Genomic DNA, 13,889 nt, shown 5'->3' with positions numbered 1-13,889 from the left:
CACTCCCTGTTAGATCTTTAATCGGAAGCAGGTTTCAGATTGAGACTATGACTTGCCCGCTATGTGGATTAAGGGATGAATCTATCGAACACTTGTTTCTTACTTATGATTTGGCGTCACATGTTTGGAGATCCTCGCCTTGGGGTATCTACCCGGTGTGTGATAACGGAATTCGCATGTGGGACTGGGTTAAGTTTATTTGGAGTCTCAAGGACAGGGGTATACGAGCTGAAGAGGTCTTTCTTTATGCTTCAATTGTAGTCGACACCATCTGGAGGACAAGAAACAAGGTGGTTCACAATGACTGTCTGCCTGATGTGAAAAGATGCATTGACTCTGTTTGTTACTCATTTGCAGATATTCATCCTACTATCTTGCCTGATCATGATCAGATTCGGCGAGAGTTTTGGGCTCCTCCACCTCAGGACTGGATTAAACTTAATTGTGATGTTAGAGTGGGCCTGGAGAGTATGTGTATCGCAGTTGTCGCAAGGAATCACCTGAGTGAGGTGATCCGGGTTCACTCGACTCAGTTAGACTTCTCGGATGCGCTGTGTGGAGAGGCTGCGGCCTGTTGTTTAGCCGTCTCGGCGGCTTTAGAAATGGGACCCAAATTTGTAATAGTGGAGAGTGACTCGAGACTAGTCATCAATGCGCTCAATGGGAAGGAGTCTCATTGGGCTCTTGAGAACTATGTCTCCTTTTGCTCTAAGTCTTCTCCCTCGTTTATTAGTTGTAATTTTATTAATGTTAGTAGATCCTGTAATTTTGTTGCCCACAATGTCGCTAAGTGGGCTTTTACCCACCATTTGAACGGCTCTATTTCGGTTTCCTCCTTACCGGAGAACTTATTTTGTAATGACCATGAGGTCTAACTATTTCGTTTTATGATAATACGCTTATTATTCAAAAAAGTACATTAATTCAAGAAAAAATTTGCTATCTTTCCTAAATATAAATTTGATGAATAGTGATACAAACTTTCATAAAATTTAAGTACAATTTCAATTATTATTAATGAGCTTCTTATTCTATTGTATATTGTTCAATAGTTACAAATTAGCAACACCACAATATAAATAATAAAAAAGGGCCTATTAAATTGATAAATAATTAGAGATGAAAAATCTACAACTTAAGGTCATTGACCCATCCATGATTTGATCTAAGTGGAACAGTTAAGTGAGCCCCCAAAAGACAAGAAAAATAATGGTGGGAGATTTTTACTGAACAGAGCACTTAGCACAGATGACAGAACAAAAATTGTCAGTGACAAAATCATGGGCCATATTAATGAATCATGACTCACATGATCCTTCTTTTCCAGCAGAAAGTGTCTGATAAAGAATCCAACGATGCTTTACAACTATGGCACCACATTCACAATATCTTACAAAAGATATGACCATTATTATATTACATGCCAATATGAATCAAAAAGGGCAAAAAGAAAAAGTTTGATGCAGCTGAATCTTTTTGTATAAATTAGGAAGTAATACATGTATGTATATAGCCTTATGTATATGCCAAGAGAATGTCAAACATTGTCATGATGAAACTTTGATATATATATATATATATCAGAAACAATGAAATAGGAGAAATGAATAAAGTGATAAATAATTGATCAGACTGAGAAAAGTGCTCTATGATTCTTTTGACAATAGTAGTTTCAGCTTATATTTTGGCCTTACTAGACTTTGTATTTTTATTTTTTTATATAATCAACTTAAAGCTCTAAAATGAGGCCGTGTGAGGCATTGGCAGATAAGTAGCCTTTACAGGAGATGTAAAAGCAAATGTCAAAATGCACTTACTAGCTCTCAAAATCATTACAGCTCCACACAAATTACTACCTAAAAGACAAGACTCAAATGTTTTCTTTTCTTTTTTTTTTCAAAAAAAAAAAAAAAAAGCTGATTTGTTGAGAAAGAAGCTGAGCTTTGTCATTAAGTAATCTTGTTGGGATATATACCTAACATATTTTGAACCTTTGAGATAATCTATTCCCTCATAACTCCATCTCTATGCTCGATTGTGCTATGATTAAGAAAATAATGAACGAACAAGAGACTAAATTTTGTTGTTTTAAAAGGTTAGAAACTTCTACCAAAACTATCCTTGAATCACAAGATAATCTACAGAAAATCACATTTTCTTTTTCTTCTGTAACTCTATTTTTACAAGAGAAAGAAAGCTACTATATAGTATGTGCATATACCTTTGGTATATTAAGCTCACGAACATCATGGGGTCCATTCACATTTGCATTTACAGGGGAAGAGGTCTTACCAAGAGATGATTCTGAACCAGCATTTGAAAATCGAATATTCTCAGGAGAGAAGTCGCTACCAGTGCCAGTAGGTACCCCGCCACCACCCCCAGAATCAGCATTAACTCCATGAAAAGACTCCCCTGAAACAAGTGCTTGCAACAATTTTGGAGGTGGAGGTACAGTCACTTCCACAAGTCCTTCCAACATCTTCACAACAGCCCCCATTGCAGGCCTAATTGCCTCATCATCCTGTATGCACCACACTGCCACCAATGCCACACGCCTCGCTTCATCAACATCATATGCCCTGCCAAGCCTATGATCGATCACTGCAGCCACATTGCCCTCGATTATCTGGCGTGCAGCCCATGGAGGAAAGAACCATTTATCAGTAGTAACTCCTCTGCCTTCATTATCACCAGCAGAGGGCAGTGTTTCCACATTACGGCGGCCACCAATTAGTTCTATCAATGTCATTCCATAGCTATAAACATCAGCCTTGGTTGTGATTGCCACGCCTGATATCCATTCTGGGGCAACGTATCCCCATGTACCCCTCATTGTGGCTAACACCCTACTAAAGTCCCTGCCAAGTAGCTTTGCCAACCCAAAATCTGAAACTTTAGGTGTGTAATCACTGTCGAGCAAAATGTTTTCTGGTTTGATATCACAATGAATGATGCAATCTCTACATTCTTCATGGAGATAAGCAATACCTCTGGCCGTACCGATTGCCACCTTAAATCTCGATTCCCAGTTCAACATTGGACCTTCTTTGCGTAAGTAAACACTCAAAGAACTATTTGGCATGTAATCATAAACCAAAAGCCTATGGGAATCTTCCGAACAAAATCCCCTAAGTCTCACCAGATTGACATGTTGAATGTTCCCAATAGTGCAAACCTCAGCCCGGAACTCTTTCTCTCCACTGCCCGGCCTCTCGAGGCGTTTAACGGCAACAAGAGCAGCAGAATCTGTTAATAACTTTCCTTGGAAAACTGCTCCAAAACCTCCATGGCCTATTTTTTCCGAGAAACCCCTGGTAATCTGATGAAGCTCTTTATATGAAAAAACTTTCAAAGTCAATACTGGGAAATCTCCATCTTCTTCTACTGTCTTCCTCCCTTTTCTCCTCTTGAAAAATAACACACCTACCATTACGAATCCCAAAACAGCAATCAACCCAACAATGATAGCAGCCAAAACTACAGGATTCAGATGCTTTTTCCTCTTCTTTAGAATACCTTCTTTCCCTACCCTTACATGGACTACTTCCAAATCCATGTTATCAGAGGTCGAATTTCTCAAGTTCAAGAGAGACCCAAATAAATGTTTGCACAACTTGGTCCTCACATCATAATGCACACCAACACAAGTGCAATTTTCCAAGCAAGCCTTTTGACAGAGATCAAGTCTAGAGTTAAAAGTGTCAACTTCAGAATCACTACTATCGCCTAAGCTCGCAATACCAACCTGCTCAAACATATCATCAGCTTTTTCTTCACAAGAAACGGGATCGTTCACACGGCGACAACCATCGGAGTAATCCCTAGATGACTCCCAATTTATCTTATTAACGGGTTCAAAACCAGAGAGGCAATTACATCTCTCGGTCAGGCTATCGCAGAGCCCAAACTTCCCACACGTACCAAAGACCAGGCACGTGTTGCTGGGCTCAAACCAGAACATGTTCCAATTCTCTACCTGCGCCGACCATGTGTTCTGCCGGAGCTGACCCGAATAATGCAGTTGGAACCGGGTCAGCGGTGGAGTCAACCCATCCAACGGCGTCTCGGCAAACCCAAACGACGCCGTTTCCATGAAAGGGTTGTCAAAATGGAACCTGTATATGTACGGCACCAACATCTCTGGCACATTGGAGAAAGCCTTGCCGGTCCAATTTCCGGTGCTCCAGTAAGGCATACTGCCATTGAAGACGAGCTCGAACTCGCTGTAGTCGGGTCTGAGTCTCAAAGAGTACAAACCTGGAGAAGGGTCTGATGAGCTCCGCCAACTAGTCAAGCTTTTTGCCGTGGTGAGGTTCATTCCCGGCAGCCACGTGTCAGTCGGATAGTCGAAGCTCTGCCATGAAACCGTGCCTCTGGTTGTGAGAAGAACCAGGTTACCATTCTCCAAAAGCTTGAGGGCTGTCCCGGCTTCAAGATTCGTGCTCTGCCACACGATCGAACTAACGGAATCCTTGACCGCCAATCGTCCCGTCTCAGTGATTTCCAAGGTCGTAGACGATATATTCTTAATGGGTCTCTCTCGGTTCGCAACCCAAATGTAGGTCGGCGGCGAAATGAAGCTATACCAAATACCCAGATAGTACCGACTCCCATTTGGACTGAAAAACCCAAGCTGAAACGTCTTGTTCTTACTGAAGATTGTCGTATTTGCTTCTAGTAAGATCTTTGTCGAGAGCAGTTCCTCGATTTGCCTCGTCGTTTCAGATGGGACTGAACTCTGAGCAAGCTTCTGAGGTTCGGACATCTCCAAAGACCCATCTAAGGAATAAGGACTTGTTCTTCTGGGTCTGAGTAATTTCGAACTGTAATCACTTTCCTGAACATGGGTTTCATACGTTTCGAAATTTGGAGTAAGATTAGCATTCGAGATCATTACATGAAAGGTCAAGGAAAGAAGAAAAACAAAGGTTGTGAGTGGTGGCGCTGGCAACATTTTTCTTTGAAGTGTTTGGGTAGGTAGAAAATCACTTTCCCGGAAAAATAAATGATGCCATGAATATTTATCTATGTGGCTCATTGAGAGAGAAAGAGAAGAAGATATTCCATAGAGATATTCATGGGTGTCTGAAAAAGCTAAAAATACTTTTTCAATGACAAAGGAGATTAGAAATGGGATGAAACTTGAAAGTTTTTCGAATGACAAATTTACCCTTCATCAATTTAATTCGAAAAGTTTGAATTAAATTACTAAATTGAAAGTACATGATTCTCCTTTCTGAAATATTTCTGTAGTAAAACTATCTCCATGCTTTTAATTTTGTGTTAAATAGAAAAGTGTAAAAAAAATCAATAAAATTTTATTAGAAGTTTATAAACCATATTAAATGCATAAATAAAAATATAAAAAATTAATAATTATATTAATTAGTCACAAAAAATTAAATAAAAAATTAATATTTATTATAATATAAAATTTAATTTATACTAATTTTGTGTTAAATACAACTTTTATCATACCTTAAATTTACACCGCATTAAATACTACTAAATTATACATACACCACTTTTATAACACTACATTATATATATGTTCTAAATAAATAAAAATAATGGAATTGGAGTTGGGGATATTTTTGTAAAAAAAGAATAATATGTAATGGGAGGAGGTCAGAAAAGGAATATGGTGGCAGACAAATGTTCTGAAGTCCAATGAGCAGGCTTGTTGGTCATATATTTTCAACGGAAGTAAGTAATTCTAAGTCTAAAGTAGTATTTTTATTATTTTCAAAAAAAAAAAAAAAGTAGTATTTTTTTATTACTAAAAAAATTATAAAATCATCAACACGCGCAACTCTCGTTTTGTTTTTTTTTTATTCTTTTCTGGAAGGGTGCAATTCTCGTTTTGAAGTATGGTCAATATTACTATACGATGTTTTTTTCTTAAATGAACTATTACTATATTCTAATTTCGTTTAATTCACTAATTAGGATATATCATTGTATCTCACTAATACTATTTCTAACCACACATTCAATACTAATATTACACAACTAATGAATATAACCAAAATTTAATTGAAATCATGCCGTATAATATTAACAATCTAACTTTTAAGTATGGAATTAAGGTGAACATAATTTTTTGCTTGATTGGTAAGAAGACACAATTTTAGGATCACATTAAATTAAATACACAATATTGGTACTAGTGTGGTACCAAGACTTTGACCCTCTTCACATATTAGTAATGATATTATCAAAATTTGAGTGAAACTTAAATGAATATCAATTATTATTCCTTTCTCTTATAAGGTATAAGAGATAAATATATTTTGTGGTTTTTATTTGTGACATAATATATAGTTGATATATATTCTTTTTTTAAAAAGATTATAAATCAGTAAGATATTAATGATGTTAGAACAAAAAATCCATGCACTGACTATGAATGGATGATTCAAGTGCCCTGCACGTATTGTATCATCATTTTATATCATGTGATTAACAATATCACATTAAAATTTCCCCACCTAACTAATGATGAATTAAACTTGTGATCCCTTACATAGTTCTTATCATCATGATATTTACAAATTTAAGCTAATTACTATCATAAATATATATCGCTAATATTAATACTTTTTTGATCATGAAGCCTGATTCATTTCTCAATTAATCTAATACATTTCAATTTTCACATATAGAATTGGATGGGTACATCACAAGAAACATAATGAGAGTCCCACTTATTATGTCACTATAAGCTAATGTCACCTTAAAAATATAATTGATTATATAAATTTATGAACAAGTCTATATCATCTTTTACATTTGTTAATTATGTTTCTTTGGATACTAACTTAGTAATTGCTCATGTATTATATTATGTTATATATTATGCTAGTCCAGTCAATCTAATCTAATATAGAATAGAACATTTTCAAATACTAAATTACATAACAAAGAACCCAACTTTAATAACATTAACATATACATTATATCACACATGTCACTATCAAGTATCAACCAAGACTGGTATTAGTCTTTTGTACGAGCTTTTAATATGTGCTTTCACATGAGACTACATGTCCCCAAAAATATGGGAGCCCTAAAGCTAAATGTTATCCATACTACATGAAAAAATATTCCTCTGTTTTCCTTTATGATTTGCTCATTTTTTGCTGAAATTTATGATTTGCTCATTAATTGTACTATTTATGAATAGTGAAACAACACACTCATGTCTAATGAGACCCACATGTCTTTTGATACATATAGGATGGAATGGCTCATTAGTTTAAATTCAAAAACAAAAAAAGAAGAAGAAGAAGAAAGAAAAACTAATGTATTGGTCCAAAATGTGTTAAGAAGTAAATATTAAAAAGTAAAAGACATATATAAAAAAAAAAAATAAGTGGACAGCAGCCAGGCCCCACTTCCCACTAACCCAGTTGGTAAAGGTATTTATAATAATAATAATAATAATAATAATAATAATAATAATAAGGCCCCTAAATTTTCACATGTACCAAATCATGCGTTCTGAACTTTAAGGCCATTGAAAATACCACCTGAACTATTGAGATTGTTAAATTTAAGGAATTTTGTCTAATTTTATTCAATTTTACTATTTCAATGATTGTTTATGTACTAAACCATGTTCCCCAGACTTTGATATCGACTAAATCATGCCTTTCGAACTTTGACATGTATGAAATTATGCCCCCTGAACTTTCATCCATGTTAGACTTTTTTTACTAAAATTAGAAAAAAGTCCTTAAATCCAACCATCTCAATAGTTCAGGGGCATTTTCAATGACCTTAAAAGTTCAGAGGACATGATTTGGTACATGTCAAAGTTCAGGGGGCAAAAATCCTAATTAGCCTAATAAGAATGTTAAAAAGTAGAGAAATACTAAAAAAATTTAGTGGTGCTTAGAGTATCTTTAATGGTAAAATTTTAAAAGATATTTGGTGAGGTGGCCATATTATATAGTAAAATATTGAGATGCTATACCATTGAAGAAAAAAAGATACCATTCTAAAAATTTGCATAGATAATATGTTGTGGTATTGATGCTATTTATTTTTTTTCATAAAAAAGTGAAGCTAAAAATTTATTGTAGTTAAAAATTAGGACATATATATATAAAATAATAATGTATGAGATCATAATTATAGTATTTTTAAAGAGTGGTATAAATTGAAGTATTTTTATTTAGAAATAAAAGTGTCAAAAATGATGTGTAAGAAAGATAAAATAAAATATTATATTTTTAGATGATGTGTAAATTGTTACTCTTAGCATTTTCTTATGTGTCAACATCGTTATTGGTTCAACTAAATATCAGATCCTATATAGTTTAATATAATAATTTTTAAAGAGTATCACTAGCCAATCGCAAAACGACATATCTAGAGGTGCTAAGCATCACTAGTGCCCTAATAACAATGCTCTAAAAGGTACTACGAGTATTTAACAGTGTTCTCGATGTCATATTGTTATTAGTGCAATTAAATATCAAATCTCATATAACTTAAGAAAATAATTTTTAGTGTAACTATAAAAAGTATTGGACACTAATTGCACTTAATAATAATGCTCCAATAATAATAATAATAATAAGGGAAAGTTGTTAATTAATAGTATCTAAAAGTGGAGTTGAGGGCTCCAAAATTTATAACATTGAGTCCCCAAACAAGCTTTGGTAATAGCAAAAGGCCCAAATTCTTATGGGAACATTTTTTTTTGGGACTTTTAATGTACACCTTTTTTCTAAGAAAGAATGATAAGAACATTTGTTTAACTAAAAAAGTATTGTTATTGGCACCCATGTTCCCTAATAATTTTTTATAGATATCCCCTTATAATTAGTTATTGATATTTTTTAAAATTTGTATTTTTAAATTATATGAGATTCAATATTTAATTATACCAATAATAATATAACACTGAGAAAAATATTAGACACCAATAATACTTTTTAATAATTCTCTACTAAACTATATATTTAGTGCTCTAAAAGTGAAATTCATGTGTAGTTCATTTATTTGAGAGAGTGGAAATAAAAAATATAATATTAGGTACATTTAGCATTTCTTTATTTTCATTGTTACCCTACTATTGACAATAAGGAGGAAGAAAAAAAAAATGGAAGTCAATTTGCTAGGAAGTTTATTGCGTATATAATTCAACAAACACTTACCTCATTTAGATTTAGATGGTTGTATTACATTCTTCCCCTATAATGTTAGAATGACTCAAAAAGATACAAGAGAAAAATTAAAACCAAAATTTGGGATGAGGTTGATTAGTACTATTTAAAATCTCTCAAGTAACGGTACTGTTAAATCAACTCTGACAATGAAGGGCAGGAAAGTTAACACCACAAAACTGATTCCTATTGAGTGGGAGAAAAAAGTGTAGAGGAAAAGGCAAAAGCAGCCTTTCCCACTCATTATAGGTTGTCAAAAAAATATGATATTACTTTACAGCAAAATTTGACTTCTATGGCATACCAAAGCAACCATTATAGTTTTTTTTTTACAACTTCAAAGGTTGCAAAAGTTGTTCTCATCTCCCTTCCTATCCTAACCATTGGTTTCTATATTTAGGCCCCCTATTTTGACATATTCCAGACTCTAAATCATTACAAATTATCAATACTGCCATAGGTGACAATAGATAATTCAGATACTATACCCTTCTCTCTGAAACATTATTTTTCTAATTCAGAGTAAAAAATTTGATGCAGAAACTACAAAGGCATAGATTTGTCTCAAACAACAAAGAGTGTGTGAACTTTCTTAAGATAAAGAAAGACTAGTATAGTGTTCAAAGATAAAGACTGGAAGGCCGAGGCGGCCTTGGAACAAGTAGAACAATCTATTGAGATCGGAGTGTGCTTTTGATACACCAATCAATATTACTAAAGCCAGAGAAAGAATCAAATTGTGACACACAACAAGAAACAAAAAAAGTTATGTACAAGACCAATGCAGAAACAGGTAAGGGTTGGAAGGCAGCATTCACTATTACTTTTCCACCTTCAGATAATTCCTAAGTATTTCTTCTCCAAATACTCAACTTATGATATTTGGATCCAATTGAGAGAACTGGATATGACCCTCTACACATTGCAGCAAAACAACGAGCAAATCTTTTAGACATTTTATAGTGAACTTCACCTTTTACAACTGAAGAATGACTGATGGAAACATCTAAATATGAGCAGGATTTTTTATGAGAATGCAGATCCCAATCACCTAGCCATTGAGTAGGGCTTCTGTAGTTTCAAGGAGAACATTGATTGTTTGTCTCACAAAGTACTAAAGAGCTATTAATTGGAAGTCTGATCAAATACCATTTCCTGTAACATTGTAAAACATAAATTCTAAGCAAAATAATTGCACAGCTCTCAATTCAAGTCTGAACATTCCACTTATTAAGTACAGTAACATCAGGGCATGAGTTAATTGTTTTAGTAGACATACCTGGTCACATATTGGGCAGGCATCACTTCTTTCCATCCACTCAAGAATGCATGACAGGTGAAAATAGTGTTCGCATTTCATGACAAATTTTGGATTCTCTGAATCGTACTCTGCATGTAGATATGTATGAATCATTAGAAAAATACCAACAAGAGCATTAATTTCAAAAGGCAGAAAGGGTATTGCACCTTCAAGACAGATGGGACAAGCATCCTCTTCTTCTTTAGGTAAAATATTAAGGTCTTGTGGTTTTGAGAGTTCCAACATTTTTGACGAGACATCCAAGGAATTTGCATTAGCTTTGCAGTCTGCGTCCTCAAGATCTACACAGGTAGCTGAAGTTTTGAAACTGCTACAGCTAATTGTTTCTTCTTTAGAAGACTCAGAATCAGTTGATACTGGACAACCAAAAACTAAATCATATGGCAAAGGCGCAGGAGGAGGATGGTAAGTATCAGGTGTTGATGTGTCCAGATCCAAATGAACCAAGAGTCCTGCAGTGATTTCGGACTGCAGACCATTGTGAGATGCCAAGGAGTCTTGCTCTTCCAAAGGTGGGGGGTACTGCAGAAAAAATATATCAATCATTTCAAGAATGACACCTTCCAATGCTCAGTCTGCTGCTTGTGTTAGCAACATAAATGCTCAAGCACAAGCATATAAGGTATACAAAAGTTAAGTGATAAGAGAATGATAATGTACTGACATAGTAATATACAGGTGCTCCATGCAAATGAGCTTTTCTGGAAGAACAGCAGCACCCTCCCATTGCCTACAATTTATTTTGTTATCCAGCCAAAATAATCCAAAATTGAGGCATTGCTCCCTGTTATTTGACATTATATGAGGCTTATTTCCAACATGTTTGATCAATGATTTAATACGTTAATAGAAAATAGAGTACTTAGAAAATATGAAAGTAGATGATGCCAAAACAAGCAAATACATTCAAAAATCCAATCATTAAATGTATTCGATTCTGCAAGGGGATTTACCAAGTAATATGTTAGAATTTCCTACCTTCCCAAGATTAAATGTTCAGCCAGGAAACAAATATAAATACAAACTTGGAAGAAACAAAAAACGGCAAGGCTTATATTGAACAGAATCTTAGCATAATTAATTGACTGTTAATAATCTAATGAAAAGAATTGCTGCTGGAAAATGCCCAAGCAGCTAGAGATGTAGGAGTTAGCACTTTTATTGGCTTCCTAGTACTTTTTTCCTTGACAGTCTATATTAACAAGAGCATGTAATTCAGGGAAACACTCCAGTTATATTTTGAAGAACGTATACTTGCAATCGTACTATTGTTCTGGGAAAATCACCAGCAATTTGGACCTGAAATTTTGGCAAGCATACATAATATAGTATTAATGGAAAATTGGCTTCTAGAACTCCCTACTTCAAGCACCTAATGTGGTTAGGTGATACTATTGCTTATTGGTTTTAACGTACGCAGAACCTGATACTCTTAACACACAAAATAAATTTCTAAAAGGGATTTGGATCATATTCGCTCAAGAAAAGGAAATAAAATGCTTGAAGGGTTGCCAAGTTATAATCCAAAATCAAGGGATTCTTCTTTTCAGCCCATTGATTCATATGGACTTTTCACACTTCCTTTATCCAAATCAATGAAAAACACTACTCCAGAAAGAGAATCACTCAAAATAATGAAACAGAACCATAGAAAACAAACCCAGATTAAAAACAAACAGCAAACTTCATTCAGAAAAATCACAATAGGAAAAACAATAAAAGAAGAAAAAAAGAAACCCAATGAAGATTATACAGCGAAAGCAAGAAAATGAGTCAATCCCATAATTCCAATCACACCCAATTCCAAAGTTGATGCATAAATCTTTAGAAAAGAAAAAAGAAAAAAAGAAAAAAACAAAACCCAGTTGAATTCTTGTATGAATAAAGAATCACAACCAGTTTAGCTAAAAAAATTCTTTAAGTTTCATGAAAAGTAGGTTACCTAGAGTAGAAAATGGAGGGTTCCTTCGAAGAAGGATTCGGCGAAGAAAGGTTTTTGTATGTTTCTATCCAATACGCTCTCTCCACTCATAAGTCATATCCACCACCGTAGGGTGACGCTGATCGTTCTACATGTATGTAGTACATCATTAATTATGTTTAGAAATTAATTGATTAAAAATCAATATTAAATGACTTAAGTGGGGACTCAACACGTATTAAATTATATTTTTTTTCCAAAAATAATCAATGGCCATCGATGCAGTCAATTCTATTTTCTTTTATAGAATTATTTATAAAAATGGATTTCCTTATTTAATATGTGAAGCTCAAGACATACCAATCATGTATGTTTATTACTTTTGTCACAAATGATGAAATACATTATAAACCATCTTTAACATTTTCGATTAAAAAAAATAGGTATTTTTTGGGTAGGTATGTTCTTCAAACTGTTCAAATTATACAAACGGCTCATATTGCACTACACTGTATAAAAAATACAGTTTAAAATCTTTTGTGGTGCGGCTGCGGTTTGTATGTTTTCCAAACCTCGCGGTGCGGTGCGGTGCGGTGCAATTTGCAATTTTAAATCTAATAATTACGGTTTAAACCGTACTCCACTATATGTTACAAAGTCACTAATTTTTAATTTTTTTTATATATATATAAGAATAAATATATATACTATATGTGTTTATTACTTTATTTTTTTAAAAAAATTTAATATAATGACTTGATAGTTAATATACGTTAAAACTTTAATAAGATTTTTTTTTTATTTTGTATTGTTAAAGCTTTACTAGTTTGGTTTTTAATTTTTTACTATAATGTTTGATAATGATGATAGTGTAAACCGCTCACACCGCACTGCACCACATCGTATTTTTGCAGTGTGATTTTTTCGATATTAAGATCTCGCGGTGTGGTTGCGATTTGAGATATTATAAAAATCGCATATGCGGTATAGGGATGTAAATGGGGCGGTGCGGGTGCGGGGATTGCTCCCCCACCCCATACCCGCTTCCTAAATTCACCCCGTACCCACCCCAATACTCGTTTAAATTAAAGTGGGGTTGGGACAAGGATTACACGACGGGGGAAGGATTCCCATCGGGTACCCATTACATATATATTTTTGAAAAAAAAAATAATGTCTCAAAGAGAATTTAAAAAAAAAAATCATAAAAACTCATTAAAATAATAAACATAAGTGGAATAGTGTGTATTGTAAATGAAGTTAGTAAATACAAAATTGGTAATTGAAAATAAATGGTTGTGTCATTTATTAAAGCAGTTAAGTGTGATTATTAATATGCATCATCGTAAGTATTTTCATGAAAACTGAAATATCTCATTACTATAATCAATAAAAAGCCTAAAACATGAAGTTATTTTGATTGTAGTAGTTATAATTTTAAAACTTAAATATATATATATACCATATC

The 13,889-nt window shown here is 33.9% G+C and overlaps 3 protein-coding genes across 6 annotated transcripts; 1 reads left to right on the top strand and 2 right to left on the bottom strand.

The window, feature by feature from the left end:
- The first annotated feature begins 47 nt into the window (after positions 1–47).
- On the top strand, positions 48–875 carry LOC133034346 (uncharacterized). The gene has a single exon (XM_061109410.1). It carries the CDS (start codon positions 48–50, stop codon positions 873–875), a length of 828 nt encoding a protein of 275 aa, XP_060965393.1.
- A 1,203-nt stretch (positions 876–2,078) lies between these two features.
- Positions 2,079–5,243, bottom strand: LOC115706457 (G-type lectin S-receptor-like serine/threonine-protein kinase SD2-2). Its single transcript, XM_030634111.2, has one exon. The coding sequence runs from the start codon at positions 5,039–5,041 to the stop codon at positions 2,201–2,203; it is 2,841 nt and encodes a 946-aa protein (XP_030489971.2). The 5' UTR covers positions 5,042–5,243; the 3' UTR covers positions 2,079–2,200.
- A 4,570-nt stretch (positions 5,244–9,813) lies between these two features.
- Positions 9,814–12,855, bottom strand: LOC115706456 (probable E3 ubiquitin-protein ligase RHB1A). 4 transcript variants are annotated; one of them, XM_030634108.2, is made up of 5 exons: positions 12,443–12,855; positions 11,165–11,284; positions 10,647–11,022; positions 10,459–10,568; positions 9,814–10,334 (listed from the first exon to the last, which is right to left on the bottom strand). In XM_030634108.2, exons 2-5 carry the CDS (start codon positions 11,225–11,227, stop codon positions 10,305–10,307), a joined length of 579 nt encoding a protein of 192 aa, XP_030489968.1. In that variant the 5' UTR covers positions 11,228–11,284; positions 12,443–12,855; the 3' UTR covers positions 9,814–10,304. The 4 variants fall into 4 exon arrangements, with proteins under 4 accessions (XP_030489968.1, XP_030489969.1, XP_060969723.1 ...); XM_030634109.2 differs by lacking the exon at positions 12,443–12,855 and adding an exon at positions 12,254–12,421; XM_061113740.1 differs by having other exon boundaries at positions 9,814–10,568; positions 12,443–12,787.
- Positions 12,856–13,889: the final 1,034 nt, after the last annotated feature.

Source organism: Cannabis sativa, chromosome 1, assembly GCF_029168945.1.
Source record: "Cannabis sativa cultivar Pink pepper isolate KNU-18-1 chromosome 1, ASM2916894v1, whole genome shotgun sequence".
Classification (NCBI taxonomy): domain Eukaryota; kingdom Viridiplantae; phylum Streptophyta; class Magnoliopsida; order Rosales; family Cannabaceae; genus Cannabis; species Cannabis sativa.
Note: the sequence above shows the minus strand (reverse complement) of the source record. Positions and strands in the feature narration are given on the sequence as shown.